The sequence below is a fragment of the Phyllosticta capitalensis genome (genome assembly GCF_038381095.1).
Source record: "Phyllosticta capitalensis strain CBS 128856 chromosome Unknown BKA78scaffold_5, whole genome shotgun sequence".
In the NCBI taxonomy this organism is placed as follows: domain Eukaryota; kingdom Fungi; phylum Ascomycota; class Dothideomycetes; order Botryosphaeriales; family Phyllostictaceae; genus Phyllosticta; species Phyllosticta capitalensis.
The window spans coordinates 803,640-821,318 of NW_027117443.1; the positions used below are offsets into that span (position 1 = coordinate 803,640).

Below are 17,679 nucleotides of genomic sequence, written 5' to 3' on the forward strand. Positions count from 1 at the left end.
TACAAATATCTCCTCACTTCCTCCTCACATCTTTTTTCAGCCCCATCAACCATCAACCCTGCTTCCACTGCTTCGAGTCTCGAATTACCTTCGCTTTAATTCCCAGATACCTACCCTCGCTCGCAGACGAAAACTTTTTTACCTTTCTCCTCGGCCAGGATGAAATACGCTTCAGTTCTCTCCGCCCTTGCCGGAGCTGCCATTGCTCTTCCGCAGGGCGTGACTGAGGTCATTAAGCCTACCGCCTCTTCTCCAGAGGGATGTGCCCAGGCTTGTAAGTAGATAGAGTTCCGCGTGGGTTGATCTTCTGCTAATCCCCTTCCAGACTCTGGTTCCTTTTCCATTACCATTGTCAACGCGACCACCTCTGCAGGTATCTCGAAGCGCGGTCTTGCCGCGCGTCAAGAGTCTGGTGGCCCAGCTGATACGACTCTGGTCGTTACTCTTGCGGACGGCCAATTGACCGACCAAAAGGGCCGCACCGGCTACATTGCCAGCAACTACCAGCTGCAGTTTGACAACCCACCGCAAGCCGGTGCCATCTACACGGGTGGCTTCTCGGCATGCTCAAACAGCTCCATTGCTCTCGGAGGCTCCACCGTCTTCTACGCGTGTCCGTCTGGCGAAGGTGCTACCAAGTTCTACAACTTTTACGACCGAAGCTGGGCCTCGACCTGCAGTCCCATCTACATCAACATCATCACTACCTCAGGACCATCCTACTCTGCCCCTGTTCGCTCCGACGGCCAGCCTGTTGCTACCGAAGTTCCCGTCCGCTCGGATGGTCAGCCGATCGCTTCCGCTGTTCCTGTTCGCAGTGACGGCCAGCCAATCGCCTCTGCAGTCCCTGTTCGCAGTGACGGACAACCAATTGCATCCGCCGTCCCCGTCCGGAGTGACGGCCAGCCCATTGCTTCTGCTGTTCCTATCCGCAGCGATGGCCAGCCCATCGCCACCCCCATCGCCACTCCCGTCCCGATTCGATCTGATGGTCAGCCAATTGCTTCTGCTTACCCCGTACCCATCCGCAGCGACGGCCAACCAATTGCCGTCAACACTCCTACTCCAGTCTCCATCCGCACCGATGGTCAACCCATTGCGACTGGCGCCGCGTCAGGCAACGTGAGCACACCCGTTGCGACGACGCCACCCGTGGCGTCGGCCTACACAGGCGCGGGTGCCAAGCGCTTCAACGTCGGCTCTGGCGTCGCGCTCGTGGGCGCGGCGGCCGTTGCCATTGCGATGCTTTGAGCGACATGACCGTTCTCAAACACATCGTGGTGGGTTGGGATGGAGACGTTTCCGTTTTCTCTTTCAGCAATCTGCTTGGCAGGCAGACGTTGCGTTCCTCAGTTACTTGACCTGCTTGGCAAGTAAACAAGCCTTGGCAGCTTGGTTGTCTTGCAGCGGCAAGGTGGGCGCTTTGCCTGTCAGCTGAGCACCGTTGCCTGGCAGCGCATTGTGCATATCCCTCATCTCCTTGCACACTGCCTGTCTGATCTTTTTGCTCAAAACTGCAGGGTGGCGGATGACGTCGTTCCCCTGATCGGAGAGGAAGCCGTTTTTCACGATTCACGACGACATATTTTACCAACTCTTTTTAATTACTGGCGAGCGCGCATAGCAAGCAAGAGCAGGGAATTTGCACTACCGGCAACAACATTGGCATTATTCATTGGAGCGAGCGAGCGCATATACTGCTACAGGTATTATCCGACGGACGAAACAGCGCTGTTTGGTATGTTTACCGACACTGACAGCGGCACCATGTATGTAGATAGCTAGTAGCACATAGGTAGCAGCGGAGAAGTGGATGAAAAGGGTGGAACAACAGGAGGGGCCTCCGGATGGATGGTGGCGTAATTGATAATCTACACTTCAACTTGATCTCATTCTCTTTTCGACATCTGTTCTCGTTTTCTCGCCCATCATCTCTTGACAGCGTATCTCCACATTCCTGTATTGACTACTTGTCAACGCTCATCTCCGAACCACTCATATCCTCTCTCGTCGCCACCCGATCCACCCTATTCCATCCACACGTTCCACAACCACCACCACCCCGTCTCAGATCCGTACAACCACAACTACAACCACCTTCCATCCCTTCCTTGCCACATCGCACCCCTTTCTGTTGCCCAGAACCGCCTCAGTCCTCAACCGCAATCTCCAATCTGGATCCAGCGCCACACCGTCCCCGACACACCACGCGTCCCTACAGCCACTTACTCACTCAGCGGACCACACACCCGCTTTGCTCATCTACGCGCCCTGCCCACCCCTTGGCTCGCTTCGCCTCAGCAACAGCCAAAACACAAACACTCGACACGGCGCTCTCTCGAGTCACGCGCAGGCAAGCGACGGTTGGGAGCGGCAAGTACCGAGCCGCAGCGCAGCATCGTTGGCTGGCTGAGTGAGCGTGCGTCGGTATCAGTGGCGGTCTGGTGTCAGTGCGAAACAAGGAGTCTCGCGTGGGTTGTTGTTGCTTTTGCTGTCGGCCGCTTGGAGCTGGACTGGGTGTCAGCAGCAACGGCTGCTCCTGCGGCGGCTGCGGCGGTGGATTAGGGAGGAGCGGGACGAAGTCATTGGTAAAGGCAAAGAAGAAGAGCCGTTGGGTCGGAAGCCGGCGATCATGGGTCTGCGATGCGAATGCGAATCCAACGCGCTGAACTCCTGTCACTGGTGGAGGAGACCGCTTCACCTTTTCTGCTGTCTACTTTGATACACGTCACGCAAGGTCGTGACCCGTGGTTTCCAGTCGCCTTCTTTCCTCAGGTTGGGAGGAGGACTGTGGAAGGCGCCTGAGTGCGGGCGTGGAAGTGACGGACGTGGGCACTGCCTGCCGACGGTCGACAGACAGCACGTCAACTGTAGCAATCAGTCGCAACTTGGATCTCGAAGCACCACTCATCGTGCTCAACAAGCACCGCCACAAAGACATGGCGACAATGGCAATGTCAAACTCCAATGTCGACCAAGTGCCATATATATTTCCAAAACTCCATCACAACCCCAATGTCCCCTTCCCGCGCCGGCCTCAAGCTGGGATAACCCGAGCCCGCTGGCGTAGTTGGAAGGGGGCGGTCGCAGTAACCCGGGCAAGGTAAAGGACGCGAGTTCGATCCCGGCCTGCACCATGGACGTAGTTGTAATTATACTGTACTCTATAAATCCCTCTGGGATTTTGATATACCCTGCGGTCTACGTGCCGCGGGTGAAGTTTTGTTCTTTTGATCTTTACCGTGACCTTCCCTTCCTGTTGTCCTTCTTTTGTGCATGGTGATTTTGTGGTGTGGTGATGGTGGTGGTGTTTGTGTGTGGTGCGTGGTGTTTTTCTTTGCGTTGCGGTTGAGCCTACCACCGCCCGCTCTGCGCGGAGGGGCCGCCAACGTAGGACTTGGCCGACGATGGAAAGGCAGCGGAGTATGCTGTTGCTTTTCGATATGACAGCAACAATCTCTTCTCGAGCTCACCATTTTCGCATACACCAGCCAGCAAGACTGTCTATCGACGCCATCACCTTCGTACTTTCCAAGCCCAAGTCCAGGTCACTGAAATCCTTTGCCTAGTTTTCTTCCGTTGTTGTCTTCATAATGGCTATTCCAAAGCGGTAGGTGGATCGGCAACAAGAGAAAATCATCATGTAATCGTGGTCGTGGTCGTGGTTGTCTTCATCATCATCGCCCTCCTCCTCCTGTGCCTTTTCCCATCCGATCCTCATCCTACCGACTCTCTTCTCTCCATTCGACCCAGAGGTCCAACACAATCAATCAACCGGCCCCGGGTGGTAGATAGCCTTGCCAGCATTCTTACACTTTCCACTCGCCCTTCTGCACACCGACGCCTACGCTACCTGGAGATATGTAATGGCATCATCTGCCGTGAGGGCAATTCTCGCTCCAAGATTCAAGTCACTACGGAGCTCCGCGGAGAAGCCACCACCGCCACCACCACTGGCACGGCGCAGAGACCCGAGGACAGGTAGGAGCGGCGTCGTAGGTAGGCTGGCAGTAGTTAGCAGCACCTGCACGCCGACCATGTACGCAGCCGGCTAAAGCGAGCTTGGTTGCGAACAATCGCGCGGCGCGCATGCACGCTTTGCCACTGTCCTTTTTGGTAGTGCGGGCCTACCTTTCTGGGCTGCTGCTGGGCAAAAGCTCCTGGGGGAAAGCAGTTAGATGGGCGAGGCTGGGGTTGGTCAAGCGAGGGGATGGGCGATGGGGTGGAGAGGGTCGAGTGGTGACTGCGGGGACTGTCGACGTTTTGCGGGTGGTATTGTGGGGAGGTGGGTGGTGGCGAGTTTGTACATCTGAATGCCTCGACTGCTCTTGGTAGCTCTCGAAATCTGGGGTTGATGGCGGTTGGTTGTCTGTAGGTAGGGCTTCAGGGGCGCGTCAAATCGCACAACACAACAGCAAAGCACGCCCAGCTGGACTCGTCGCAAAGTCGAGCGAAACTGAGGACGAGAGTAGGCAGGAAAAATAATCTGCGTCGACCATGCCAGCGAGCAATTCAAGCAGGAAGAATCTCCGCACTCGATTCTCCCACTTCCCCACCCCACCCCTGCGTCCATCCCATCCGCCTTGATCCCTTTCCCCTCATACCCCTCTTCACCCCTCTCCCCTCACGATGCTCGTCCCCACTCTTTCTGTCGTCGTTCCTGCCCCCTACACATTCCCATCGTCTCCACTTCCCCGCCACATTGAATCCTCTCGGGCAACCCCCGCTTCCAGCTCGCTTGCCCCCACCACCGCCTGCTTCTCCTCGCAGTTTTGGACGGCTGCCAGTTATGACAGCACCTTAGGCACACCGGAACCGATGACGGCGACCGAGTGCACGTCCTGATCTAGCTCGCGCACCGAAATCGCTCCTCTGGGTCGTTATTCCCGTGCCGCGACGCACAATGACAGCGCTATGGAGGACCAGAAATCGCAATTTGGTGGCGCAGAGCAGACCGTAAGCTCCCTACCCACACAGCCAGGTCATCAAGCAATGGAGAAGTAGGTATGCAGGGACCGAGAAATCCGAGTTGCGCCCGCGGACGCAGACGGTGGCCTCCATGGACGCAACAGCAGCCTGCATGCACTGGTACTGGTGCCATGCATGTAGAGCGCGCCGCGCATGCTGGGGGAGCAACTAGAGCAGCATGGAATCTAGCGCGGCGTATTAGTCTGTCTGTCTGCTTGCCAACCTCCCTAGCATTTGGACGTGCCAATCAAGGTGTAGTTCCTGGATTTGCCACGCAAAACCAGCGCTGGGGGGAGTGCGCCGGAGAAATTTTCAGTGGAAGAGGCGCAAACCACGCCGGCCATGCGGCAGTGGTGGCGAGACGGAATGGATGTAATAGGGAAGTAAAAGTAGTGACGAGAGGAATGATGTAGATAGACGCCTTTCCCGCTGCACCGCTTCCTCAAGAGGTAGGACTGATTAAGGTAGCTTCACCCCCAGGCTCGCCCCACGTCAAATCCAGTCGAGCGCTGCCAGTCCGCGTCATGAATGTCAGCGGGTTGTCCTACTTCAGGACACTACCCGTGACAATATTCCAGCACCGAAAGTCCAGAACCAGCAGCAGGATACCGATGCTGCTGGAGGCATTACGGATGAGATGGACACGAAGAAGACCACCGACGCTCCGACAGACGACGCCCCAATCACCAACACTTCGATCACTGAGGGATCCACGATCAATTATGGCAATAAGCAGCCACTCGCACCTTCCATCAATACTACACATGTCACCAAGTCACCCGAAGCTGGAGACATGCAGGACAACAAATCAGAGGCTATCTTCATCACGCATGCTGATGAGCATCTCATGGCTCAGAACATCCAAGACGAAAGCTTGGAGAAATTGCCATTCTCTTGCGATTTCTGCGACAAGAAGTTCAAGCTCCGTAGCTCAAAGGCTCGACATGAGAGAAGCTTTCACGTTGCTGGTGGCAGTTCCACATTCAGCTGCCCTTTCTGCGCAAGGAAATTCCCTCGAAACGATACCTTACTGGGTCATGCCCGAAAGGCGCACAATGCTGAGCTTCCCCATGTCAAGAAATCATGTGGCCCGAACACTACGCTCACGTCCTCTGCTGCACCTGTCGACCAAAACGATAATTGAGGCGTCAGAATTGCATCCCAAGAGCCTCTCCATGGGACTCAAAACCACGCGACCTAGTGAGCACCGATGTTGCGAAAACACCTCGACATTATGCGCTTGATGGGGCCCGATCACGATGGATGGGGTTACTGTGGTAAGGGGGAGGATGGATTAGGATCAAGACCTGTGTACTATTTCACCAGGCTGTAGAATGGCCTGAATTCAGAGTTCTCTTGTTTCTTCAATCGCAAGGTTGCTTTTGGCGGGCTGGACAACGCCGACGTCTTGACGAACATTTTTTAGGAATGCATCAACTGTTCGGCACGTCAGCAACCAAGCCGCCCCAACCACTCATGACACTAATAGTCAGCTGGAGTCTCCCCATGCCGAGCTCCCCGAAGCTCACGACAATGGAAAAATTGAATCCGAGGACCGGGGTTGCTCTTGCGCCGTCTATGACAAGAAGTTCAAGCTTAGGAGCTTCAAGATGAGACACAAGAGAATGTTTCAGGTTGCCGGTGATTGCTCCAGATTCGCACGCCTGTTGTGCCGCAATGCGGGACCACTGCAAGCAAACATCGGCAAGAATTAAGGCGTCGAACTGCCCCATGTCTTGGGGAGGAGCCGCGATCAACGCCGCGATCTTGCCGTCTGCCATGTGTGTTGATCAGGCTCCAAGAGGTGCTGCCAGGAACGGTCCAAGCCATAGGCGGCAATTTTGCATTGATATCCTGTGCTCAGACTACTGCGCTCTCGCCGTTGTCCATATTGTCAAGCATATCAATGACGAGCTGATCATTCCGCCTCCGCAAAGAAGGGATCATGACGTGGTGCTCAAAATCAACCTCGGGGGAGAGTCCAATTTGGCGCGCTTTACCAATGCAGTCGTGATGGTTGCTGTCCGATGTTTGGGGAACATGGAGCTCATCCAAGAAGTTGAAATGTGTACATTACGTTGTTGTCTCCTTAAGAGGTCTCAAACAAAATACAATGTGTCTCTGCAATTTCCATTGTTCCAGGTAAGCTGCACAAAACCGTTGTTATGACGGCCTTCTGAAGTGATTGGGACAGGTGGTTTTGTTCAACTGTACAACGATTCGGGCACTCTTTTTATTTCTCTTGTCAGAAATAATTTGATATTAACTAGCTAGGCAAGGCTCTCGCCGGGCTGTGGCTGATTTTTGCTCCATTGTATGGCTGAAAGTGAGCAACGGAGGACGCACGGCCCACCTGCCTGTTAAGGAAGGAGCCCTAAACATCGGCTTTGTTCACTTCAACTGCCACTGTATTTCAACTTCAAGATCCTCTATCATTCATCTCATCACCGATTTTCCTCATCTCCCACGAACACCACTACCATTGCCAACTTGTTTCCTACCAATGCCTCCCAAGCGAGCAGCTGAGCTGGAGTGGCCTCACGGTGGCCCATCTAAGCAAGTCAAGATCGATAACGATGGCGCATCGCATACCACGACCTCTGTCTCCTTTGACCTCGAGGCAAGTGCTGGTGCTCGTTGGGGGTCTGGCCTACTGAATCAAAACTTGGGCGGAAACATCTCGTCCAGGCCCTCGTTCATCTTCACCACAGCTAACTCCCACTTCGAGTTTGTCAAAGACGAAAACGATAGATCCGGAGACTATTTCAAAGTCTGGTGGCACCCGCCCACAGGAGACTCGGTTCCTTGCGGCCGTATTCCTGCACAAGATCTGCCGGGACGCCCAATCGGAACCCAGGGGTTCATCACTACATCGGACAGTGGTGGCATGGCATACACTTTCGGAGTCCCGGATCCCACCACCCCGCAAACTGAGGATCAGCGCGCCGAGCAAGAAGTTCAGGCAACCTTGGAGCGTCCTAAGCGCCCCGAGCAAGATGTCCAGGTGACCATGGAGCACCCTCAGCGCACCGAGCAAGATGTCAATACAACCATGGAGCACCCTGAGCAACCCGGAGATCAAGACGAGGACCAGAATACTGCACAACTCGCCAAGCGATTTTCATGCGGCCACTGTGACAAGACATTCGCGCGTAACTACTACATGAGGCGCCACGAGCGCACCGTTCATGCCGACGAGCGTGTCCATGCTTGCCCAGTGTGCAACATGACCTTCTCCCGCAACGACTCGTTGATCAGGCATGGCCGGAAGCTCCATAAAATCGAGCTGCCTCACGTGCCAATTCACAAAACATGAGGCAGGACTTGGTGCGTAATTCTGAGCGCAATGCAGCGACTCAATCACCAGTAGAAGGAGGAGCTCTGGAGGCTGCCAAGATTGACTTTTGAAGGGCAGTCGACTGCTTTGGAATGCGATTCTCCGGATTCATCAAGCATTGGATTCAGGAGATACAAATTGTACAGAGGTAAAACAAGATTAAAAGGATTTCTTCAGCATTGGTCGTCAATTAGAAGCGTGTATGTAAAGAGCGTTTTCAAGTTCCCGGTAGCCAGATTCAGGCACTAGTTCTCTGGGGACGCTTCAATTGACAAAGTAGGCTTCGGTATTCACAGGAAACATTCATTTGCCTTGTTTAAAGACAAAAATTTCAACTCAGGGGTATTTTCCTGTCCAAATATGTCACGTGTTAGAAATCCCGGTGTTCGAACCTTATCATATGCACAGAATCAGGGGTAGTCAGAGGTGATTGAAAATGTTCCAATGTACTGAAACTCCATGCCCTGCAGCATGACAAAAGGTCACCACCACTAGTGACTAGTCGGCGTTCTGAACAGGCCGCGCGAGGCTGCCTCACAGTGTCTTGAGGCAGGTTCCTCGACCTCGCCTTTTCAACCGACAGTGCCACTGTGAACTCGAGCAACAACATGGCCAAGCAGACGAACTTCAGAGACTTTCAATTGCCCCACAATGACGAGGAGAACCCCCAGGCTTTCGTCTACCCGGACCCGACTCAGTTGTACGACAGCCGCGCTCCTTACTACCCTTGGCCTCCGCCTGATCCTCCCCGCTCGATCACTCCCGAGCCGCCTCTTGCAGCAGACAATGGGCGCACGGAGCGGATTGAATCTCCGCGGACTGCTACTTCTCGGATTGGCCCTACTCTCGAAAGCACTCCCAACGGACCCAATGAGCACACTCCCGCTTTCGGCGGCGGTCCCACCCAACCCAGAGAGCGCAATCCTGCTCTCGGCGATACTCCTGTCCAGAGCAACAACAGCAATGCTCCCCTGAGCGTCAACAACTCCAACAATAACGACCGTGTCGAGAGACTGTTCCGCTGCAATTTCTGCCCCAGGAGCTACACCAGAATCGACATTCGGAGGCGCCACGAACGGACAGATCACCCTCACCTTTGCATGAGCTGTCGTCTTTGCGGTTATCTTGTGGCCAAGACGCCCGACTTGGAAAGTCATTTGAGGTCCTCGCACAGGGACGCGCTATAGGCCAGCAGCAGCAGCCATAGTACCAGTGGACGGTAGCGCAAAGGTCTTTACGATGGTCGAGCGAAGGATCTCCAGAAAATTCGAGCAGGGGATACGGCGGGGACTTCTCAACGGTTTGGTCTGGGAGAACAACATCTGGATACGGATCTGAGGTCTACACAGATTGGGAGTCTATTGGAGGATTCTTCAGGTTTGAACTGATGAGGGATGACTTGAAAGGACTCTGCGTAGATACAGGTCAACGAGAGATATTCTTTATGGATTCGGTAGTTACCAAGGGCATTACGTCCCAGATCGATGGAAGTGAATTTTCTTAGACACTTGAGTTGCGCGTGACGGTGATGCGCGGACTGGTGGTCCTACAGCGCGCGGGCTTTGCGAAGCAGATTAAATTTCCTTTGCTTTCAGACCTTCACCAGTCCCTTTCTTCTTTGCCCGAACTGAACAATTACTGGTCCTTTGGTCCCTTTCTTTGCAGGGCACAGCTACGTTCGTCTCCGGTTTCTTTGCCTTTCCGTTCTGCTGCGAGCCAAGAGTTCGCAGTGTGGTCCCCAGTCCCCTTTTTCAGTAAGTCGATCTCCGCCTAGATCCGGCAAATCTGCGAGTCCAACTCCATGCTGTGAAGTTATGCCTGAAGAAGGCGGGACAGCACGATGTACTGTCTACAAGAACGCCCATTCACCTTACTTAGCACTTACTTGCCATTACTCCAGCGAATTACAAGTTTTCTCTTCAGTCACCTCCAAACGATCTCCAAGATCGGCGATCGTCGATCCACCATGGGATCGGAAAGACCCCCTCAGCAAGAGGACGAGTCCGAATTCTACGATGAGCTCTTCGAGCGCCTCACGAGGAATGACGACTACTACCACCCGTCGGGTGATTGGATGCAACCTCATGCTTATGACCAAGGAATGGCTCCGGCTGCGGCGCACCAACCTCAGAACACCGTGCACCCTAGTCTCATTGATCCGGAGCTGGGAGGCACACAAGGAATGGCGACGACTCCACTCTACCACAACAACGCCATGCCGTCCCGTCACCCTCATCCGGCGACTACTCCATCTTACCACGACAACACCATGCCGTCCCGTCACCCTCATCCGGCGCTTTCAGGAACACAAGGAACGGCGATGGCTCCATCCTACCACAACAACGCCATGCAGTCCAGTCACCCTCACCCGGCGCTTTCAGGAACACAAGGAATGACGACAGCTCCACCCTACCACGACAACACCATGCAGTCGCTTCACCCTCATCAGGCGCTGTCAGGAACACAAGGAACGGCGACTGCTCCATCCTACCACAACGCCATGCAGTCGCTTCACCCTCATCAGGCGCTGTCAGGAACGCAAGGAATGACGACGGCTCCACCCTACCACGACAACGCCATGCAGTCACTTCACCCTCATCAGGCGCTGTCAGGAACGCAAGGAACGGCGACTGCTCCATCCTACCACAACAACGCCATGCAGTCGCTTCACCCTCATCAGGCGCTGTCAGGAACACAAGGAATGGCGACGGCTCCATCCTCCTACAACACTACCATGCAGTCCAGTCACCCTGATCCGACGCTATCAGGAACACAGCCTCCAGCCAGCACTGAGCAGCAGAGCAACTATGGTCAATATCCAGCGCAGGCTGTCACCAGTGACGGTAGTCAAGCCCAGGGAGCTGGAACCTCAGCTGGAAATGGACAGGGAAGCCACCGTTGTGGTCCCTGCAACATCACGTTCAGCAGCAATCGAGCCAAGCTCCGCCATGACAATACCCATCACAGCAAGAAGAAGAAGTACACTTGTGAGACTTGCGGCAAGGTCTTTACGCGGTCTGACACCCTGGGGGAGCACGTCAGGGTCCAGCACTTGGGAGAAGGAAGGCGATATGCGGGAGGAAAACGAGGTGCGCGTCGTGACGGTGGCCGCGGTGGTGGCCGCGGTGATGGCCGTGGAGACGGCCGTGGCGATGGTCGTGGCCGTGGAAGTGGAGGTTCTGGTCTTGACAAGGGCGGCGGTGGTCAAGAATAGTGGCTGGATCTGGCTCAGACTGACCGTTATGCTTGATCGATCAGCATAGCTTCAGGTCAATCGGGTTGTTTGAGGCTTGAAGTTTGAATTGCCGCCTCCCATCAAAGCGAAATTCCTGGATTCTGGTTGGTTCCTTTTGATGCCATCCGGTTCCAAACACCAGTATACAGGAAAACACCAAGGATACTTTAAAAAAGGTCAATCCCCTGAGATAGCCTGCCCATACGTGCGTGATGAGATGCCATCGGACCGTGACCACACAATTTGACACTGCCACTGCTTTGACACAGGACTCGTGTTGAATCATCTTCATCCTGTGTCTCGGCGTCGCCCGCGCTCACGCACTCATCGCCATGGCGATCCCGTTCCGGCCAATACCGCGGCATGACAGCCACGGCGGATTTCTTTCATGTCGTGAATAGACCAGTCTCTCTGAGTACTCCTGATGCACATATCAAACACGTCTCTGAGCACCGCCATCCAAGCACGACTGATGGCTCCCGAAAGATTGAAAGTGCCTGAGGAGGCCGATGGCCCCAACAACGAGGCCAGGATGCACGAGAATGGTAATCTCAAGCCTGCCAAGATCCCAATCGACCCTCAGCTGGAGCATTGGACTGGAGGAATGCCTGATGGTTCCGCTTCTGCTGAGATCGAGGCCTTCCAGCAAAATGTTGGCCCAGACAATGTGTCAACTGGCCGCTCGACCAACCCTGAGGGTACAAACAAATCAATCAAGCCTAAGAGGAAAGCCACTGACAGTTTAGTAGAGCACGACCCTTACGCGAGCAGACCGAGCGTTCCCTCCGCTGCCGCCGCCGTCGACTTGAATGTGAGTACCGACTCCGACCTCTTTCCTTCTACGTCAAGTGGCCCCACCGGAACAGTTGCCCGATTTCTTCCTCCCTCAACCCATCTTCTCCAATCCACCTTCAGACGCTCATCACCTCACACCATTCCGTCCATCGAAATCCCACGAAAATGGCTCGCAACCAGTCGGTTCGACTGCTGATATCTGAGAACCAGGCCTCTCTTCGTCGCAGCCCACGCAATCATAATCGCAGTCTCGTCACCCAGAACAGCCTCCAGCAGGACACAATCGAAGACGATTTTGGCCATGTTGCCAACACTGCCAACACCACTACCACCAGCGACATTAACAACCGCAACGAGGTGACTGCCAACACCACCAACACCGTCGCCGCCCACCCTCGCACCAACAGCCGCGCCCAGTCTGGCAATCGTCGCAAGCGCAAAGGCCCCCGCGTTTCCTGTCCATATGATGGTTGCTCAACCACCTGCGTGGACAAAGGCACGCTGACGCGCCACATTTCAAACAAACACACGCGCACCCAGACCTTCCGTTGCACTTTTCCTGGTTGCCCCAAGAGCTTCTACCGCCACGACCACTTGCTGGACCACATGGGTCGCCGGGGTCCACACAAGCACGCGCTCGTCACCGCCGCCGAGAAGCCCGAGGGACAGGACGAGGCAGCCAACAAGGCAGAGGAACAGGAGAAGGACGAGGGCGAGTGTGAGTAGCCGCAGGAGGACTACACGCGTCTGTCGGCAAACTTCCACTGCCATGGGCGTTTTCAGATCGATTCTTTGGTAAGTACTCCGCATCAGGGCATTCTTGACTTTGATGACGCCTCTTGGCCACGACTTGGATTGAACATGAAGCTAACCAGTCTTTTCAGACAGAAAGATAGGAATGTTGGACAAGGAAGATCGGTATCGAGGGTGGATATGCTCCCGGAGCAGGCGTCCCGGAGGGAAATCATGACGACCGGTTGACGATTCGGAAAACCAGGAGTCAACGAGAAACTTGGGCGCATTCGGCCTCGCTCGTGATCCTGTCCAAGTAGTATAAAATTCTTCAAATCCTATTCACCGACCGTCTTCGGAACTTCAAGCTCCGAGTCAGGGCAGATTTTGTGTTGTAAATAACACCTTTTTTGATGATCATGACCTCACGGGATGTCGCTGTTTGGTTTGATTTCGGCAGCGGCCAGTGCTCAACGTGGGTGGGTGTCTACGAGGACACATCCTGTTGCTGCAGCAGCAGTCGTAGTGCAGGCGTACCTGCCGCTGAGTGCGTGGTCCACGCGTGGTTTGGAAAGGTAGGCGCGTCGGGGTGCGCGCGCCGGCGCATGAGGTTCTTTCTGCTCGGCCACTGCCTCCGAACACCAAACACAACCACACAACATCTGAATCTTCTTGTCCACCCGTCTCGATTTTCCAGACGAGTAAAAATTTCTTCAAGCCTTCAGGCTCTGATTCAGCCTCTCGATTCCGTCATCCACCTGCCAGTCACGGCAACATCTTCCTCATCCTAAGTCAAAGCACTCTCCCCAGTAAGCTGCGCACATTTCGAAGCAATCCTGACTTGGACGAGACTTTTCGCCGTTTCAGAGTTGGAAAACACAAAGGCTGAAGCTAATTAGCCTTAGATAATGGGCAAACGCAAGTCGAAGTCCGTTGCTGGCACCAGCCCACGTCCGAGGAAGCGCGCGAAGGAGACGAAAGAAGCTCAGGGAAAGCCCGCAGACGCCTCTCGTTGCACTGAGGTATACTCTAGCCAGCCTCTGAACAATGAGCTCTTTGCTGACCTCTACCAGAAGACCAACGCAGACCGCGTGGACATGGGCGCTGGCCCTAGCCCAACCTCCCAGACTTATCAATATCCCGAGCCGACCACCTGGGAGAGGTCGTACCAGTATCACTACCTTGATGAATTCTCCGTGGCCAACAACAATGCAGCCGAGGAGCATCCGAACACGGCCACGGCTCAGGGCAACGAGCCCACTGAGGTTCAGGAGGAGCACAAGGCTCCGGTCGACGACGAGAGCGCCTCCGTGCGCGAATACAGCTTTGAGGAGATACAGGCTCTGACAAAGCTGGATCGCGACGACTTCATCGATCCAGCTTTGCTGACTCTCAACCCCCATGAAGAGCAGTAAGAAGTTGGAGCCCCAGCATCAAATGTGTCTCTGGAGACCCCTTGATATGGTGGAGGAGAGGAGGAGAGCAGCAAGGAGCGGCGGAGCGGGGAGCGGAGGAGCGGCGGAGGATATCGCGATACTACGACAGTGGCAAGCTTCGCCGTGGATCTTCAATCAGGGGGCTTTGGGATTAGTAGACCGTATGGTCGAACGACCATTGCTGTCCTGTGCGGGTGAAGCGGCAAGCTTGCCCTGTCTCCTTTATAGTATCCTCAAAAACTTGGCTGCGCGGACTGGAGTTGAGATCCACGGTGAACTCAGTAGCTATTACGGAACCTCATGACGTGCCATTGAAACTGATACCGTCCTCGTGATTTTATAGGACACCACTTCCTCCTCTTTCCCATTTTCCTGACATAGGACAAAGAAATGCCAGCAGCGCCAAAGCGGCGCCTAGAAAGATTGCAAAGGTTTAGAAGGAGCAGCAAGTGCAGGTAGACGAGTCCTCCAACGCTGTCAAGGTATATGCTGGCCAGTCCCTCATTGATAAGCCTCTTACTGATCTTTTCTAGCCCACCAACGCAGAGCGCCTGACCGTTGACGCTGGCTCGAGCTGCACCTGTCAAACTTATATGTATCCTGAGCCTAAGACTTGGGAAGGCTCATATGATTATCATTACCTCCACGAGTTTGGTATGGCGACCAAGGGCGCAACGGAGGATACTGCGGGCCCGACCTTGGTTCAGAGCATCAAGTCTCCTGAGAATCAAGAGGAGGAAAACAAGGAGCCGGCCGACAGCAAGAGCGCTTTCGTGCGCAGTTACGATGTTCACCAAGTCCATGCTATGGCAAACGTGGGTTAGATTGCCACGACTTCGTCGACCCGGGCCTTGTGGCTCTTGGCCACCCTGAAGAGCAGGACGAACATTGGGGTGCGCATCAAATGGGTCTCAGAATTTTCCCTCATATATCGCGGAGCAGCGGAGGAGAAAGTAGTAGAGGATGATGTTGCGAGACTACAACAGTGGCAAGCTTCAATGTGGATATTCAATCAGGGGGCTTTGGGATTAGTAGTCCACATGGATGAACGGCTATTACTATTCTGTTCGGGTGAAGAAGCAAGCTTGCCACTGTCATCTTTATAGTACGCTCAAAGATCTTGAATTTGGCGCGCAGATCACACATGGAATCCATGAAGAGAGTCGTAACCATTGCGGAACCTCATGACATGCAATTAGAACCGATATCGTCCTCGTAATTTTATAGGACAATTTTTATACTTTTGGTTTAGTGCTGGTGCTCCAGACTGGAAATTTTCTGATCTCTTCAAAGTGTTAACTCTGTGGTCGGTGTTTATTCAGAAGTAGAAAATTCCAGCGGGGCCAAGATAGCTGGCAGGCAGGAGTAGGAGTGTCCGCCGTTGGGAAGGTGCGGCAGGCGCGTCGGCGTACTCAGGTTCTTTCTGTTCGGCCGCTGTCTCCCAACCAAAACATCACAACCAAATTTTCTTCCTCTTCTGCTTCCTCTCGCTCCCAGCCCCAAGCAAGCTCTCAAATCGACTGATCTCTTTCGTTCGAACCGAGCGCCTGCTGAAACCTTTTGCGTATATCATCTCGTCCCAATTCTCTTCTTCTCCAAGTCGATTGCTCGAACGCTTTCAAGCAAATACCATCCAAATCAATTCATCACTTTGGTAAGCACCCCGAATCGAGGAGTGGTCCCGACGTGGGAAGACCTCGTGGACTCTGAAAGCACTGGACCTGAAGCTGATCAACATTGGGATAAAGGACCTGCGCAGCCACCATGGCACAGAAACGGAAGAGGAACGGCGGCGAGCCTGCTGCAAAGCCTTCAAAGAAGACGAAGAATAGCCAAAAGGCTACTGCTGCTGTTGAGCCCGCCTCTGTTGCTAGAGACACTGAGGTAGACACGAGTGAGCCTCCAAATTAGCTTTTTGCTAACCTTGCACAAGCAGGTTCGATACTCGCACACAACGTACCAGGACGAAGGCTTCTCCTACCCCGAGCCAACGACTTGGGAAGAGTCCTTCTCTTCTTACCACTACGCCTATTACCTGCCCACCAAAAAGGCAGCGGAGCCCGAGTCGGCACGCTCGAAGGGCATTGAGCCCACTGCACAGGAGGAGGAGGAGGAGGAGGAGGAGGAGGAGGAGAAGGAGGAGGCCAAGGAATCGGTCGACCACCAGAGCCCTACTGTCCGCCAATACCACTTTGAGGAGATACAAGCCATGTCGAAGGCTGGTCGCGACGAGTTCGTCGACCCACAGCTTCGAGGCGAGTACTGAAGTCGTGTCGCGTGGTTCTCTTGCTCGCGCACTGGAGGTACGGAGGATGTGTCAACACCACAACAGTGACAGGCTTCGGCGTGGATCTTCAATCAGGGAGCTTTGGGATTAGTAGTCCGTATGGACGAACGACCATTGCTATTCTGTGCGGGTGAAGCGGCAAGCTTGTCCTGTCTTCTGGGTACGGCAAAGGACCATGGCTTGGCTGCGTGGATTGGGTATTGTTGGATCATGGAAATATCGGAAGGCTTTGAGGCGCTTGAAGAGGCGCGATTGGAATTTCCATCGTCCTCATAATTGATGGGAGTTCTTGCACCTTCGGCTTCGCGCTGCTGCTCCAAATTGAAGTTCTCTAATCTCTTCAAGGTGTTCACCTACCCTGAGCCGACTTCGTGGGAAAGCTCCTACTCATACGACTTTCGCGATGTCTTGCGGCATGCTGCCGACGACTCCCAGTCAGTCGCAGTCAAGGGCGACAGCCCGGCTCCGATAAGCGAGGACCAGAACGACGTCAAAGACTGCCCCATGAGATCCGAGAGCGCCGCCATACGCCAATACAGCCATCAGGATCTCAAGAAGATGGTAGAGCTGGGCATCACTGAGTGGATCGACCTGCACTTGCCCAGTACCAAGCGCCCGGGAAAAGAACCTCAGCAGTGAGGGCCGTCTGGCTCATCTGAATGGGTCTTTGGCGAGAGATGTTCCTTGGAAGCGGCGTTAAGCACGCTGGATAATAACTACAAGTGGTGGAGTGCCCAAAAACTTTCCTGTGGACTTTGTGGAATTACTACTCGACTCGTCGTGGAGTAGTGGGAATGGACGATTTGGCGTATGAAAAGATCGACAGTCGTTGAGGCGCTCCAAGAGGCGCAGTCGGAATGAGTATGCCCTCCAGAATGAGATTGATAGA

General features: G+C 54.3%; 9 protein-coding genes across 9 annotated transcripts; all 9 read left to right on the forward strand.

Moving 5' to 3' along the window:
- Positions 1-159: 159 nt before the first annotated feature.
- BKA78DRAFT_295429 (uncharacterized protein) lies at positions 160-1,251 on the forward strand (the record flags this gene model as incomplete). The annotated part of the gene is made up of 2 exons (XM_066886485.1): positions 160-274; positions 326-1,251. The coding sequence occupies 2 exons, from the start codon at positions 160-162 to the stop codon at positions 1,249-1,251; spliced, it is 1,041 nt and encodes a 346-aa protein (XP_066744154.1).
- Positions 1,252-1,486: 235 nt separating this feature from the next.
- Positions 1,487-2,530, forward strand: BKA78DRAFT_131927 (uncharacterized protein). Its single transcript, XM_066882608.1, has one exon. The coding sequence runs from the start codon at positions 1,848-1,850 to the stop codon at positions 2,415-2,417; it is 570 nt and encodes a 189-aa protein (XP_066744155.1). The 5' UTR covers positions 1,487-1,847; the 3' UTR covers positions 2,418-2,530.
- Positions 2,531-5,459: 2,929 nt separating this feature from the next.
- On the forward strand, positions 5,460-6,277 carry BKA78DRAFT_313853 (uncharacterized protein). Its single transcript, XM_066888417.1, has one exon. It carries the CDS (start codon positions 5,606-5,608, stop codon positions 6,110-6,112), a length of 507 nt encoding a protein of 168 aa, XP_066744156.1. The 5' UTR covers positions 5,460-5,605; the 3' UTR covers positions 6,113-6,277.
- A 1,194-nt stretch (positions 6,278-7,471) lies between these two features.
- Positions 7,472-8,284, forward strand: BKA78DRAFT_352665 (uncharacterized protein; the record flags this gene model as incomplete). Its single annotated transcript, XM_066891398.1, has 1 exon — positions 7,472-8,284. One exon carries the CDS (start codon positions 7,472-7,474, stop codon positions 8,282-8,284), a length of 813 nt encoding a protein of 270 aa, XP_066744157.1.
- A 629-nt stretch (positions 8,285-8,913) lies between these two features.
- On the forward strand, positions 8,914-9,492 carry BKA78DRAFT_295433 (uncharacterized protein; the record flags this gene model as incomplete). Its single annotated transcript, XM_066886486.1, has 1 exon — positions 8,914-9,492. The coding sequence occupies one exon, from the start codon at positions 8,914-8,916 to the stop codon at positions 9,490-9,492; it is 579 nt and encodes a 192-aa protein (XP_066744158.1).
- Positions 9,493-10,271: 779 nt separating this feature from the next.
- BKA78DRAFT_295434 (uncharacterized protein) lies at positions 10,272-11,519 on the forward strand (the record flags this gene model as incomplete). The annotated part of the gene is made up of 1 exon (XM_066886487.1): positions 10,272-11,519. One exon carries the CDS (start codon positions 10,272-10,274, stop codon positions 11,517-11,519), a length of 1,248 nt encoding a protein of 415 aa, XP_066744159.1.
- Positions 11,520-12,012: 493 nt separating this feature from the next.
- On the forward strand, positions 12,013-13,061 carry BKA78DRAFT_352668 (uncharacterized protein; the record flags this gene model as incomplete). The annotated part of the gene is made up of 3 exons (XM_066891399.1): positions 12,013-12,238; positions 12,290-12,351; positions 12,546-13,061. The coding sequence occupies 3 exons, from the start codon at positions 12,013-12,015 to the stop codon at positions 13,059-13,061; spliced, it is 804 nt and encodes a 267-aa protein (XP_066744160.1).
- Positions 13,062-13,975: 914 nt separating this feature from the next.
- Positions 13,976-15,327, forward strand: BKA78DRAFT_352669 (uncharacterized protein; the record flags this gene model as incomplete). Its single annotated transcript, XM_066891400.1, has 4 exons — positions 13,976-14,089; positions 14,141-14,478; positions 14,892-14,934; positions 15,037-15,327. The coding sequence occupies 4 exons, from the start codon at positions 13,976-13,978 to the stop codon at positions 15,325-15,327; spliced, it is 786 nt and encodes a 261-aa protein (XP_066744161.1).
- A 940-nt stretch (positions 15,328-16,267) lies between these two features.
- On the forward strand, positions 16,268-17,429 carry BKA78DRAFT_352670 (uncharacterized protein; the record flags this gene model as incomplete). The annotated part of the gene is made up of 3 exons (XM_066891401.1): positions 16,268-16,387; positions 16,440-16,739; positions 17,136-17,429. 3 exons carry the CDS (start codon positions 16,268-16,270, stop codon positions 17,427-17,429), a joined length of 714 nt encoding a protein of 237 aa, XP_066744162.1.
- Positions 17,430-17,679: the final 250 nt, after the last annotated feature.

Coding starts and splice junctions, on each gene's coding strand:
- BKA78DRAFT_131927 (XM_066882608.1), top strand. CDS start 1,848: ATGGATGGTGGCGTAATTGATAATCTACACTTCAACTTGATCTCATTC.
- BKA78DRAFT_313853 (XM_066888417.1), top strand. CDS start 5,606: ATGGACACGAAGAAGACCACCGACGCTCCGACAGACGACGCCCCAATC.